The sequence below is a fragment of the Fringilla coelebs genome (genome assembly GCF_963513975.1).
Source record: "Fringilla coelebs genome assembly, chromosome: 3".
Classification (NCBI taxonomy): domain Eukaryota; kingdom Metazoa; phylum Chordata; class Aves; order Passeriformes; family Fringillidae; genus Fringilla; species Fringilla coelebs.
The window spans coordinates 109,817,285-109,831,779 of record NC_140030.1 but is presented as its reverse complement, the minus strand read 5'-3'; the positions used below and the strand labels follow the sequence as shown (position 1 = coordinate 109,831,779).

Sequence of the window (14,495 nt, the reverse complement as noted above, 5' to 3'; positions counted from 1 at the left end):
GGGCAATAGGGTTGCAGTTCAGGCCCAGGGCTGGCCAATAGGGATGCAGTGCGGGCCGAGGGCTGGCCAATGGGGAGGCGGTGCGGGGCCGCGCGCGGCTAGTTTGAATCGGCGGTAGCGGTTGGGCATGGACGAGCCCGGGCGGTGAGCGGGAAAAGGGATAGCGGGATGGATAACGGGATAGCGGGATGGATAACGGGATCGGGAAGGGCTCCGGCCCCGGAGCTGTGCGGGTGCAGTGGCCAAGCGGCGCCGTGGGGGTGGCAGAGTCTCCGCCCGCCCCGGGCTCTTCCCAGCCTCCCTGATCCCGGCCTGACGCGGCGTTTTCCCTGCAGGAATTACGAGGTTCAGATCCGGAACTACCGCGGGCCCGACCCGCTGGAGCCGTGGGACAGGTGAGCGCTGGGCCTGGCTCGGGTGCCCCATCCCCGCTTTGGGAGTTGCCCCATCCCGGCCCGGGATCCGGCCCTTGCCGGGCGCGGAGCTGACCCTGGAATGGTTCCCGCAGGTACCTGCGGTGGGCAGAGGGATGTCTCCCTCTCCACGAGAAGCAGAGCCGCTGGCCCGGGCTCCTGGAGCAGCTGGTGGAGCTGTTCGTGAGCGACAGGCGGTACCAGCAGGACCCGCGGTTCGTGAGCTACTGCCTCAAGCTGGTGGGTAGGGCTGCGGTTCTCCGGGAATTCGATCATCCCGATCTAGTCACACCGCGGTTCTGGCACTGCAGAGAGCTTTGGGGGGAGCGGGAGGCTTCAGGAATTCTGATCCTCTGCAGGGCAGGGGGGTCAGAAAAATGGGAGAGTGTGTTTTTTAAGCTGTACGGCTTGGAGAGATTTACCTTCTCTGATATTTTTCTCTTGTGATGACCGAGAAATTCTTGTTGTGCAGGCAGAGTTCATCTCTTCCCCGTGCCAGTACTTTGAGTACCTGCACGGGCTGGGAATCGGAGCCAGGAGCTCGGATTTCTACCTGGCCTGGGCTCAGCTGCTGCTCAAGGAGGGCAACGTGCAGGGAGCAGCAGCTGTGCTCCAAAAAGGGCTCCTCAACCAGGCACAGCCCCGGGAGAGCCTGCAGCAGCTCCACTGGTAATTTACTCAGTGCTCATAATTAACCATGGGTAGCACATGATTGTTTTTTAAATTATTTTAAAATTTTTTTTTTCCCCAGCGTTCTTATTCTTGGTAAAGGGAGGTTTAAACTTAATAACGTTTCTTTGCTGTTGAATATTCATTGGGTGTTCTGGGATGGATATTAAAATAAAAAATCCCAGAGTGAAGCAGATGCTTGAGTTGAGTCTTGGAGTTAAGCATTTAATTCTGGGAAGCATTTAATTCTGGGAAGCTAAAGCCAAAAGTAAAATGTAATATAAAACATAAAGCCAATACCCAATTCTGTTCTCCTACTGCCTCTTGAAGGCATTTTTAGTTTTGCAGCTGTGGAGATGTCCATATACAGTAAGAATCTTGCTTTTCAATGTTGCATTTCATGGCATGATTGTACAAGGAAATCCAAGGTTGCTGGGAGGTGGGGAAGGGTGAGGGACAGGTGATTTCATGGTAATAACTGAGGCTTTTTTTGCACTTTAGCTCCCTGCTGAGTTATGATCCTCGGAATCCTCCTTTGGAAGGTGAGGATGAAGAGTCCTGTTTGATCAGTAGCTCTTCTAAATCAATTATTTACCTCAATGAGTGAGCTTTGTCACTGTAAAAAACAAAATTCCCCATAGAAATCACTTTATTTTCCCTCTTTATGTGAAAAATCCTTAAGGGCAATGTATTCAAAACAAGTTATTAATTTTCCACTGCTTAAGCTTAATCAAAATTCATGAAGGAACAAATGATTTTTACTCATTAATGACTAGAAAATGCTTACATGATATTTTCTGTCCCAGACCCTGCTGCTGTAAAACCACTGCAGACTTCCCAAGCTGCAAACCAAATGGCTCCTCCAAAAGGTGTTTCAAGTCCTAATCCCTGCAAAACTCAGGTAAACTATGAATTCCCTGGGAGAGGTGTTTCATGTAGAGTTTGGGTTGGTGAGCTTGGCTGAACAGGGCAGGCTGGCTGTGCCTGGTGTATCTCAGAACTGATTTGGAGAGGATATTGCTGCTGTGATGCTTGCAGCAGGAAAACATCTCCATAGGAATGTCTCATCTGGGAAGCACTGGGACACACCCAATGGCCTGACACATTCCCAGAATCCCAGGAATAACATTAGCAGTGGATTCTGTGCCAGCTGTCCTACTTGAACTTAATTTAATTCCCTTTTTTTTGTGTTTTGTTTCCCTGCTTTAGGGTCTAGATGCTGCTGGTTCTCAATCCCGCGCTGCTGGAAAAGAAGTGTAGGTGGTTGGGTGGCCCTTTCCGAGTCCCACTGCGAGAAAACGAGCTCTCTCCCGGGCCAAACCCCCAGCCTGGCCCTTTTCTCCCTCTCCCTCCCAGGGAATACGTCACCTACATCTCCAGGTCCGAGGTTGCCCCGAAGGCGCCGTCGGGCGCCGCGGGCTGCAAGCCGGTCCCCATGTACGACCAGAAGCTGTTCCTGCGCCAGGACTCCGAGCTCTCCTTCGAGGAGCTGAGGGCTGAGAGATACCTCTGGAAATATGGGCTCCTCAGGACGCAGCAGGCACTGGGTATCCTCCTTTTTCCAGCTCTCCAAACGGCTCTTTCCTGGTCAAGCTCGTGCCTTGGGCTTCTCTTGTCAACGCCACGTTAGTGGTGTCTCTCCTGAGGAGGCACAGCGAGCCATCAGCACCACATAGATTCATTTAATCATATATTCATTTAATCTCATTGTTTGGGCTCATACAGACCACACCTGTTCATTCAGTCTCACTGTTTAATCCGCAGAGGAGGAGCAGAAGGACTCCATGAGGAAAAAGGAGTCGGCAGTGCTGGAGCTCCAAGCCCTGCAGCAGAAGCTGGACCAGCTCACCCAGCTCTCCAGGAGCCTGGAGGAAACGAGACTGGAACCAGCAGCTGAGCCGAACCAGGGGGTGGTGAGTGCCTTCTGGGATGGACAGGAAGGCTCTGCCTGGGCTTATCCCACAAAATCCAGCCATGCTCTAGGAACCAGGGCTGGTTTTTCCCTGGTGTGAGGCTGCAGCTGGGCTCTGCTGCTCCATGCAGAGCAAGATGTGAGCTTGAGCTGCCCAATCTTCCTGGATGTGATAAACCTCCCTTTGGGGGCTTAGAGGGTGTACAAAACTGAGCCACAGCTTTCACCAGCTCCAGGAGGTGCCTGCAGGCTTCTTCCAGAGCCCAAAAATGAGCTGAACTCTTCGCAGGAATGCATCCTTCAAACTGGGACAGGCTCAGCTCACCCAGTGCGTGTCACTGATCCAGACAGACACCAGGCTCTGGCTCTGGGCTTTATTCAGAGCTTATTGCAAAAAGGAAGGAGGAGAGGGGGAAAAAAAAAGGAGTAAAAATATGCTTGATATGTTTTCCTAAGAGAGCCCTGTGGAATAGGATCCTTCTCCAGGCTGAGGCTGCAATACCAGTGTGGAAAGCTGGCACAACTTGCAAACACCCAGGTTTTAAAGGTTTCACCCTGAACTGTGGCTTTGCTTCTCCACAGTTTAGTTTGAGATGCAGCTAGAAGTTCTCTGAGGTTCTGGATATGTGGAACGAACAGGAAAAATGGGAATGGCTGTACCTGGGGGGAACCTAAAGGTTCTGTGACATTCTGCTCGTATGGAGCTGGTAGAGAAAAGGGGAATGGCGGCATCTGGGGGGAATCTGGGTATCACAGAACATTTCTCATCCCCAAAGGTGCCCCCACTCGTGAGGCCCAGCACATCTCACACCCCAGGGAGCCGGGTGGTGCCTGCCCCAGCAGGGCTGGATGTGCCAAGGGGCCGAGCTCCGGTGCCTGAGCAGCCCCAATTCCAGGCACCACCAGCAAAGCCCCTCGGCAGCCGCATCCCAGCCACCTCCCCCTGGGAAGCAGCAGAGGAGAAGGCCCCAGCTGGAGCTCGAGCAGAGCCTGGGGAGCTCCAGAAGAGTTTGCTGCACCCCGCCTTCAGCGCTGCTCCCGCTCAGGAACGGGCCGGTCCCGACCCTCGGAGCTCGGGAGAACTGTGAGTGTGAACGGGCTCCTCCTCTGCAGCTGTGTCCTCAGGGCCCACACTGAGAATTAGCTAAAAATGAGCCTTTCTTCCCCTTCTGGAAAAACATACCTGACCTGAAGCCACTATTTATTCAACTCAGATCAAACTTGGTCCTCGTGGCCACGTTTAATTCCTTGTACCCTGTGGTTTAATTGCAGTAAGAGGAAATTTGGTGTGTAATGCCTGGAATAAAACCCAGGAAGTGCTTTGCTCCTGCAGATCCCACTCCGAGGTCTCCAGAGAAAGATAAAAAGTGCTGGTATTTCTCTCCTGCACTTTTGCTGTGGGACTTGGCCACAAAATGGGATTGGGCAGGGGGAGAGACCCAAGCTGGCAAAGCAAGGGTGGCTCAGTGGACTTGGCCAATGTGGGAACAGTTGTTCACTCATATTCTGGAATTCCTTGGAGGCAAACTGTGTCCAAGGAGAGCTTTTAATGCATTTTAACCTTTTTAAAGGACTCTGCTGCCTCCCAGGTTATTGGCAGCTGTAGGAGAAACCTTCCAGGGTGATCTTTATTAAAGGACCTCTCACTTCATTGAAATAGAGATTAAAAAGGGATTTCAATAGCTTTTATTCCAAGGTAATGTTGTGACTCTTTCTTCTGAAGGTCCCCTAACAAAGGATCCACTGGATTAACTCCTGCTGTGGATGTGAAGGAAGGTAAGGAACCTTTGGATGGAGACTGATGCCGTTGGCGTGGCTGCTCCCAGCTGGGATTCATTACCTGTGTGTGGACCCCAGTTCCAACCCTGGCAAAGCTCCTTGACTTCCCAGCCTCCCTGCCTGCATGTCTGAGCAGGGTCTCTCTGTCCCTTCCATGGAACATGGATCCAGTCCTTGTTCCCATGTTCTGAGCAGTTCCTTTTGGAGCGTGGCTGGGAATCACTGTTTGTCCTCGCTGCCTTCCTGCTTCCCTTTCTGTGTCAGGATAGAGCATTCCTGGGAATTGCAGATGGATTCCTTGGAAGCCACCCAGCTGTCCCAGGTCCCTCTTGCCCTCCAGGGCAGCCTCCCGTGGGAGTCTGCCACGCAAATCTCTGCACAAGCCAAAACCTCTCCCCAAATTCTGCATCGCTGCTGCTCCTTTTGTTTACTTCCCTCACTAATGTTTTGCTCCCAGGCTCCTTCAGGAATGATCTTGCCCTTGTGTTTTCCAGCCTCCAGAGCTGGGAATTCCTCCTTTGCCTATGGAAATGCTTCCCAGGCCACCCCCAACACCTCCCTGGGAGGAGCAATGGGGATGACAACGCCCTTCAAGGTGCAGCCGTCGCCCACGGTCCACACGAAGGAAGCCCTGGGTAAGGTCTGGAATAAAGATTTCCTTCCCCTGGAGTCCCTGGGATCTCCCCTGGAAATGTTAGTGGAGCCTTTTCTAGCCAAGGGAGCTGTTCAGGGATGGCCACGTGCACCATTCAAAGAGGAAAATAGCATTACATCATTAATTGTCTGTTGGGATTATCTGGGTGATCCAAAACTTCTGACCAGAAATTGATGTTTTAACAACATCCCAGCAGCCACATCCCATCAGTTCCTGGATAAATCACTGCCAGGCATCTTTGGGAGTGTGCTGTCTGAGCTGCTTTTCAGGGAATCCTGTTTGGGAGGTGAAGACCTAAACCACACTGATTTGGAAGTTCACAGTCAGCTCTGCTTGATGCTGAGCTGAATAAAAATGAAAAAAACAAAACAAACCCCAAAAGCCTGTGGTATTCATTAGTCCTACAAATATCTAAATTTCAAAAAAATCTGAGAAATTAAATGAGAATTTGCTCTCTTAGGAAACTTGCAATCTCCCCTTGGACAGGGAATAGAAAGGGCCATGACCAAGTGTGTGTTGGCCAAATTGGCCCTTCCTGTGTCTGATCAGTTGTCTGAGGTGTTTGAATGCAAGAGGGAGGAAGAATTGGTTATTGACTGCTGACAAAATGATAAGAACATTATTAATTGGCATTTAATGCTGTTAGAGTTAGTTGGCATTTGATTTGGATACTACACACTGGAAGAACCTCTGAAAATTTCTTTTTCTGGGAGTGTTATTCCTTGATTATTTATTCCTATATTATTTCTTTCTTTCTTAGGTGTTCTCATGGATATGTTCCAAACACCCTTCTTGCCTGAGCCATCTCCCCTGGAAGACAGTGAGGAGCAATTTGAAGCCTTTTGCAGAAAAAGTGGTGTGTGCTCTTTGTTTTCCCAGTCCATGGAATTCCACCCTTTATTTCCCATTGACACCTCCCACCAGCCCTTGCTGTAAGAGTTGAGCCACTCTGAAACCCAAGGGCTTTACAAGAGTGAGCAGAGAGAGATTTCATATCTGGGGCTGGGCTGGAAAAACCTTCCTTCCAAGAGTTTGTAGGAAGGGTGATTAGAGTGGGAATTCTGCAGGTGCAGCTGGATGGAGCCCTGAGCATCACGTGCCTGGAGAGGGGGGAGAATGTGGCTGTGTAAATAATCTTTACTGGGGGAAGATAACAGGGGTTCTCTTTCATTTTCAGAGCCTGGTGGAGGTTTGAAAACCAGCTTTGCTGTCCCTGCCACTCCTGCCTTTGCCATCTTTGAGGATGAGGAGGACAAGGAGAATGGCGGGTAAGGAGGGGAAAAGGAGCAGCTGAGCTCAGCCCCTTAAAAACCAGGGGAAAAATTGTTCCCATTCCATGGGACTTTGCTGTGGCTGTGCCAGGATACAACTGGTGGCAGCTGCCTGGAGTGGCAGGAGAAAAGCAGGAGTTGCTGCTCTGGGATTGCACAACTTCCCTGTTTGGACAGTGCTTGGGAGTGCTTGGACAGTGCTTCCATTCCCTGCAGAATTTGGGTACAGCTCTGAGCTGCTGCAGCTTCTCCAGGTTGCCACAAATGGGGCTCTTAAAATAAAATTAAAAATTCAAGTTAAAACAAACCAACCTTCGTTGTGACCACTGTGCCTGGGAAAGCTCCTGGGGGAAAGTTGTTCTAAAATTTTGGGTCATTTTTCAGGATCCCACAGCACAAGAACAAACCAGAAGAGCCCAGAACTTTTGGAGAACATCCCTTGACTGACTGTGCAGCAGGAGTGAGTGGTGATCCTGCAGGGATTAGCCTTGGAAGTGGGTTACGCACTTAGGAGGGTTACCAGCGTGGGTGGATTCACCTCTGCTCTATCCCAATCCCATAATACTCTTAGGAATGATGCCTGCTGGAAGCTGGATACTTCTTCCCATTTCTTGAGCGTTTTTGATTGTTGATTGACATAAAATTGATGGAGATCTACACCTCTCAAATGTGTGGACTTGGCATCAGTTTGGGGGAGGAAGAGACATTTAATCTTCCTGCAGCTTCCATAGCCAAGGAGATGGATAAAGCTTGGATAGAAGAGATCCCTTCCCATGGGATTGGCTTTTCCCACAGCAATTTCTGGTGGTCTGGCATTTTGCTGTGGCTTTGACTATTACCAACATTCAGACCTAGTCTAAAACTATGGAAACGTGGGATTTTGTTTACATTTCAGGATAATTTTGATGGTTTCATTTTAAATCTCGGTTGTTTTTCCTGCCTAGGAAGAAACGGGGACCACGGAATTCCTGCGGGATGATTACACAGTGTGGAATGGCCCCTGCAGCAACAAAGCCCTGGCTCCCAGTCCAGACAACACCAGGGATTTTGCCCGAGCTGCCCAGCTCATGTCCACACCCTTTAATTACCTGGCAGCTCCTTCCCAGCCCTCTTTGCAGGACAGAGGTAAAATAAGGAACATTTTGTGTGGAAAATGTTGAATTTGGTGCCTCGTGACTCCATTTCTGCCCAAATCCAAATCCCACCCAGGTGTGCCTCCCACTGCTGCCCCTCCCGAGTCCACATTCCCTGTGCAACAGCAGTTCATAAGCTCTCCAAGGATTTTTAATTGGGATAAGAGGAGGTGGTGATGGACAAGAGAGGCTTTGTGTGTCCAGCTGCTGCTGTGAGCCGTTCCAAAGGGTTGGGAATACCCAAACATTGGCTGAATCCCATCTGGGAGCACCTTTATGATGCTCTGCCCCTTTTAAGTCTTGGAATCTGCTCCCTTGAGAAATCCAGCTGTTATTTTAACTTGGATATTTGAAATGAGGCTTTGTTGAGTTCTGGTTTTCGTGGCAGCAGCTTTTGGAGCTGCTGGGTGAGATGACTCCAAATATTCCTGCTTTTGGGGAAATAAACATTGATTTGCTCTTGTTCTTGCTCCCTTTGTGCAGCCTGTAAGGAAAATTTGTCCCAAATGGATTTGGAGTTCTCTGGAGAACTGCATGGGCAGCCAAAGCCCAAGAAGTTAAGGTATGCTGCTCCAGTGTAAGTTTCCCAAGGTTTTCCACTGCATCAGCCTCATCCCAGCAGTCTGGGGGTAAATGGACCTGGGTTTGGTGACCATGCCCCAAAATTTCTTCTAAGATTTAAGTTCTGCTCCATGGGAATTAAAAATTAACTGGCAAAAAAACCTGCTGTTTTCTTCTCTTGGTAAACTTGGGAATTATTAGGGAATGGGTAAAGGGACTTGACCAAATCTAATTTTCCTAAGAAAATTCCATTTTATTCACCTCCATGTTGGCCCTGGTGACATTTGACACATTTTTGGTCCCTAAAGGTGCCAAACCCCCAAGGCAGAATATTAATAATATAATACTATAATAACATTATTAATAATTAATAATATTTTGTTTAAATCTGTAGCCCTGTTCTCGAGTGTGTCCCAGAACAGAGGGGGCTTCGTGGGAACATCCTGAAACAAGGGACTGGAATCCAGGGAATTGCTGCAGCTGCTTCCCAACCACTGCACGAGCAGACAGCTCAAAGCAGAACTGGACATTCCTCCTGCCTTGGGGTGGATAGACCTCCCCAGGAGATGCTCTGTGGAGCTGGGCTGGACAGGACAGCGTGGAGCTGGAGACCTGCAGGTGCACAGCATTCCCTGCTTCTCCTCCCTGCATTCCAAGGGCTGTGCTCTGCGCACTGCAGGGAGCAATTCCGTGATTCCTGTGAGGAGTCACTGCTCCACCTGCAAGGGGTGTGAGGAGGGATGAGTGTGGGCTGTACCTGGATTGCACATTGCCATGGATGCTCCAGAGTGCACTTTGGGAAACTCTGGATTTCTGGGCAGGTGCTAAAGGTGGAGCGTCAAAATCAGGGAATGCTTCACATATCCTTATCCCTCCTGGGGGTTTTGGTTGATTATTTTCTTTAATTTAGTGATGCTCTCTCAAATCCAAGCTTGTTACCTCCTTGGAATGAACACCCAGAGCTTAAACACTTCCCTTTTTTTCCATCAAGTCCTGGTTGAGAACCCTTGGGACAAGGAATTGATTGGCAAATTCTTGTCGGAGCTCCCGAAGCCGCTCCACACCTACACCAACTACTTTGAGTGGAAATCTCCCCTTCCATTCATCAAAGTGAGGGCTGAACTCTCCCTGGGTAAGAGCTCCTTCCACCTCATCACTGCCAAGCGTTTCTTGAGGCTTTTTCTAGGACAACCTCTCGGAAGTATGTGGGAATTCAGCTTCCCTGTGTGTGTGTCTCCAGATTATCTCAGCCTCAGGTTGGGAATCAGGCCTGGGGTTGGTTTGTTTGCCTTTTGTAGCATGAGCCTTTTGGATGAGGCATTTTTCCCAGTTCTCCCTGTAAACTGGGCCACAGCTCTCCAGCTTTGTGTGGAAGAGCAGCGGGCCCATGTCAACAAAAGCCGTAGGACGGGGATTGCAACATCCCTGTGGGACTTAAACATTGGTGTTTACTTTTCAGGGCATGCCCTTTGGAATTTGACTGCTTCCAGGGGGTCAGGCAAAAATAGAAACACTGGGGTCGAGTGTGTGGCACGTCCAGCACTCCTGCTCTCTCCTGTTCTTAGCAGGAAGAGATTTTTAGGGAAAGATTTTGATCTAGGATTAAATAATTCATATGGGCTTGTGCTTTTCTCTTTTTTTTCCTCCTGTTTTTCCTCAGTGGAGTTGGCAAGCAGGATTTAATGCTAATCTTTTAAAGGTTCCAGCTCATTCCATGTGGACTGCTTGGTTGGAGAAGGAGCTTTTGCCCAAGTCTATCAAGCTTCCATCCTGGATGCCAGTAACCCTCAGAATAATCAGAAAGTGATATTCAAGGTCAGTGGTGCTGGGCCACAGCAGCTCTCCTGGAATAATTCTGGAGTCTGACCCTCCCCTGGGTGGATTCACACACATCCTTGGCCTTTCCATATCAGATCTGCCTCGGGACCTGTATGTGTCCTCTCCAACATTTAGTCCTTCAGGAAAAACTAAAGCCCCTCTTTAACTCCTGAAGTGAAACTTTTTCGGGACTGAAAGGTGATTTATGCTTTCTTTGGAGCATCAGGGATTCACAAGGAGTGTGTGGAATTGTGGCATGGGATTGAAGTCTAGATTTGAGAGGATTAATCATGGAGTTTATCAGCTGAGGTTAATTATTGTGAGGTTGGGGAGGCCGTGGCACAGGTTGCCCAGAGAAGGTGTGGCTGCCCCTGGATCCCTGGGAGTGTCCAAGGCCAGGATGGACAGGGCTTGGAGCAGCCTGGGATAGTGGGAAGTGTCCTGTGGTAAGGTATGGAAGATGGGGCTGGATCATCCTTCAGTTCTCTCCCAAACCAAACCATTCTGGGATAAGTTCAAGAGGGAAGATCCCTGATCTGCCATGACAAACCACCCACAAAGCCCAGCCTGAGAGGAACCCCAGCTTTTACCGCTCCCAGATTTTCCCAGGACATCCCCTCCTTTCTTCCAGGTCCAGAAACCTGCCAACCCCTGGGAGTTCTACATTGCAACCCAGCTGGTGGAGAGGCTGAGCCCCAGCCTGCGCCACCTCTACATCCGCTTCTATTCCGCCCATTTCTTCCCCAACGGCAGCGTCTTGGTGGGCGAGCTCCACAACTACGGAACGCTGCTCGTGAGTGCCACCAGCTCCTGCTCTGGAGAGCCTTTCCTCCTCCTGACCCACCTCCTCTGGGAATGCATCGTGCCCTAACCCACGCTGTGTGTCTCTGGCTTCCAGAACGCCGTCAACATTTACAAGAAGCTCCCGGAGAAGGTGATGCCCCAAGCGCTGGTCATCTACTTCGCTGTCAAAATCCTTCACCTGGTGGAGGAGCTGCACAGCTGCAAAATCATCCACGGGGACATCAAACCCGACAACTTCATCCTGGGAGAAAGGCAAGTGTCTGCTGTTGCCAGCAGATGTCACCAGGCGGAGCCCGGAGGCGCTGAGCTGTGTTTGTTGTCCCGCTCGAAGGTTCCTGGAGGACAGCACCTGCGACATAGACGGGCTCTGCCACGGCCTGACCCTCATCGACCTGGGCCAGAGCATCGACATGGAGCTCTTCCCCGAGGGAACAGCCTTCACTGCCAGGTGTGAAACATCTGGATTCCAGTGCGTGGAGATGCTGACCAACAGACCCTGGAACTACCAGGTAAGGGATGGCCTGGAATCCCAGAGCTTACCGCCCATCGAACAGCTCTGGTGCCAGAGCTGGAGCCTCCTGCAGAGCCTCTCCCCCTCCGTGGGGTGTTTTGAGCTCATTTTTTGACACGAAACTGGCGTGGTTTTGGTTCAGACAGACTACTTTGGGATCGCAGCCACCGTGTACTGCCTGCTCTTCGGCTCCTACATGCGCCTCAAGGATGACAACGGGGTCTGGAAGCCCGAGGGAACCTTCAGGAGGTGGGTGTCCAAAACATTTCCCAAATCTTTGCCTGGATTTCCTAGAAACCCACGTTAGTACCGCATTGCTCTGGGGTCAGGTTCAGTCACGGCTTTCCTAACCGGGAGCAGAGTAAAAATGAGTGTTTTAACAGCTGAATTTAGTGCTTTTTTGGATGCTTTTCTGTCCCTTTTTGCAGGCTTGCCAACGCTGAGCTGTGGAAGGAGTTCTTTGAGAGCCTGCTGAACATTCCCAGCTGCCACAACCTGCCTTCCCTCAGAGCCCTGCGCCAGAAGCTCAAGGATTTATTCTGCAGGTCCTACGCTAAGGAAATCAAGTTCCTTCGGAACAGACTTGTTGTGTTGCTCATCGAGCACAAACGCTCACGGAAATGAGGGTTGAGTTTGCCCAGTTTCCAAGGACTTGGGGTTTTATGGATGTGGAATATCTTTGTAATAACTTGGTTTCAAATAATAAATGGGTTTGGGGTTGACTTCAGTCAGCAATGATGGCTTGCATCTTTCTGTGCTTTTTAGGGGGGGAAAATATGATGCTAAATTGAGTTGTTGATTGGTTTGGGAGGCAATGGGTGTACTTGGATCGGGCTCTTCCTGCTCTGCCTGTCCTTAGGAATTTCTAAGATGGAGGAAATGGAGGTTTGCAGGTCAGATGTAAGCTGGACAGGACCGAACCCAACCTTGGCACCTCCAGGTCTGACCTCCCCCCACATCATTATTCAAGCTCAGGGGAAACTCAGAAGACAAATGTCTCTTGTTTGACTGTAGCAGCAGAATTTTGGGAAGAAAGTGTCTCTTTAAAAGGAATATTTTAGCGGCACAACCCCCCCGAGGGAGGAGAGGGCATTAATTTGATTTTTGCGTCTCCCCACAGGAGGGAGACAACAGCCTTTCCTATTCTCCCTCCTTCTGTTTCTGGGGTGTTTTTCCTTTGCTTAAATTGTTCAGCTGGAAAACCATAGTGAGCCTGGTACAGCTTGGATGGTTGGGAAGAACTGAGATGTGTTCATGGTACAGTTTGGATGGTTGGGAAGAGCGGAGATGTGTTCATGGTACAGTTTGGATGGTTGGGAAGAGCTGAGATGTGTTCTAGGGATTGCTGTTCTCTCTCCAGCTGGGGCTCCTCTCCCTGCCCTGATGGCAGAACCTCTCAGATTCCCCTTGGAAGCAGCCTGCTTCCTGTGGCACGTGGAGAAGCCTTGGGCTTTGATCCGAAGCAGCTGGTTCCTGACTCAGCTGGAGCAAGTTGCACCAGGAGGCAGATCAGCTGGAGCAACCTCAGAGCTGGTGGAAACATAAACATTGGATGCTGAGGTGGCTTTTTTTGTTCCCTTTCTCCCCTTAGTTGCATTTTTTTACGAGCTGAGCCAGAGCCAGCTGTTCTCTGGCCAGGCCGAAATCTCTGCCAGGCTGAAGTTTTTAGATGTATATTGTAAATTATATATTTTTAGTTCCTCATATAATGCAGAGGGCTATGTGGAGGAGCACTTTTCAGAGCATTATGAGCACGATGGAGCTTTTAGCCGCAGCTTTGCCCTTAATAAATGCTGTTATTTTACATTAAACACCCTTAAAACCAGCCCCCTGTCCCAGCCACCTGCTCCTGCCCCCATCCCACCACCATCCCATGAGAAGCTGGGAGGAGAAAGGGGTGAAAACGGACCAGTGGAGCGATGGGGTGGAGTGGAGGTTCTGCTGCTGTATTTTATTTAAACCAAGCCAAGTTCAAAGGCCCGGGAGGGGAGCCCAAGAGGGCCCAGCTGGCAGGGCGATGTTTCCTCGCCGGCACGCGCCGGCTCCACGCCGCTGAAGATGTCGAGGTATCCCCAGAGTCGCCCTTTAGAGATAACTCATCTCGGGGCCTCCACCACCCACACGGGAGAGGAGAGATTTCCTGGCGCGTGGGTGGGTGCCTCTGCCTTTTCTTCTGCAGAAAACCCAGGTTTACTCATCTTTCACCCTCTCCCATCCAGCCGGGGCCCCCCCTGGGGTCTGAGGCTCTCTCCCAGCTCCTCCATCCCTTGCTGGTGCTGGCCCATCACCACTCAGCCCCGGCCAAGCCCTTTCTGCTGCCACCTCCCCGCAATTCCTGGCCAAAATTCTCAATTTTGGCTTGGAAGGCATTGACAGGGATGAAGTGTGAGGTTGCTGAAAGCTGCAGCCACCTCAGTAATTAGTCAGGTGCACACTAATGAAGCAGCAGTCCTGGTCCCCCTCCTTGGGGTCACCCACAGCGATGTCACTTGCCCCATGAGGAACAGTAAAAAACTTTAAATATACATTAGCAGGCCCCCAAATTCACTGGTGGCAGCAGGGAATGCAAGTGCCACCCCCTGCCCCACCCAGGGACCCCTCAGGTCACAACGGGACCATTCTTGCCACTTGATTCACCCCCACGTCACTGTCACCGCTGTGGATGTGTGGAGATCCCCCAGAGAGGGTTTGGGGGTTTCTCTAACTAAAATACACATTTTTTTAGCAAAACCCATCTGCTCTTATCTCTATCCAACCTTTGCTGTTCAAGCACCCCCACGCTGATGACAAAGGGTTTGATTTTGGGTCGGTGTTTGAAACTGGGAGCTCTCTAAAGGTCAGGCTCCAAGCCTGGCTCAGACAAAGCCTCGTGCTGGAGGCTCAAATCTGATTTTATCTGGCAGCACGAGTGAGGTAACATTTATCATGATGGGTGCAGGAGAGGGAGAACAAGGTGTCATTTTTTTCCG

General features: G+C 50.5%; 1 protein-coding gene across 1 annotated transcript; it reads left to right on the top strand.

Moving 5' to 3' along the window:
* Positions 1-188: 188 nt before the first annotated feature.
* BUB1 (BUB1 mitotic checkpoint serine/threonine kinase) lies at positions 189-12,150 on the top strand (the record flags this gene model as incomplete). The annotated part of the gene is made up of 25 exons (XM_084202674.1): positions 189-268; positions 336-395; positions 509-653; positions 886-1,082; positions 1,584-1,624; positions 1,889-1,983; positions 2,292-2,338; positions 2,439-2,629; positions 2,847-2,995; positions 3,771-4,078; positions 4,718-4,770; positions 5,268-5,408; positions 6,189-6,281; positions 6,606-6,696; positions 7,084-7,159; positions 7,644-7,824; positions 8,316-8,394; positions 8,788-9,011; positions 9,385-9,525; positions 10,093-10,208; positions 10,843-11,004; positions 11,110-11,267; positions 11,347-11,524; positions 11,669-11,775; positions 11,955-12,150. The coding sequence occupies 25 exons, from the start codon at positions 189-191 to the stop codon at positions 12,148-12,150; spliced, it is 3,309 nt and encodes a 1,102-aa protein (XP_084058800.1).
* Positions 12,151-14,495: the final 2,345 nt, after the last annotated feature.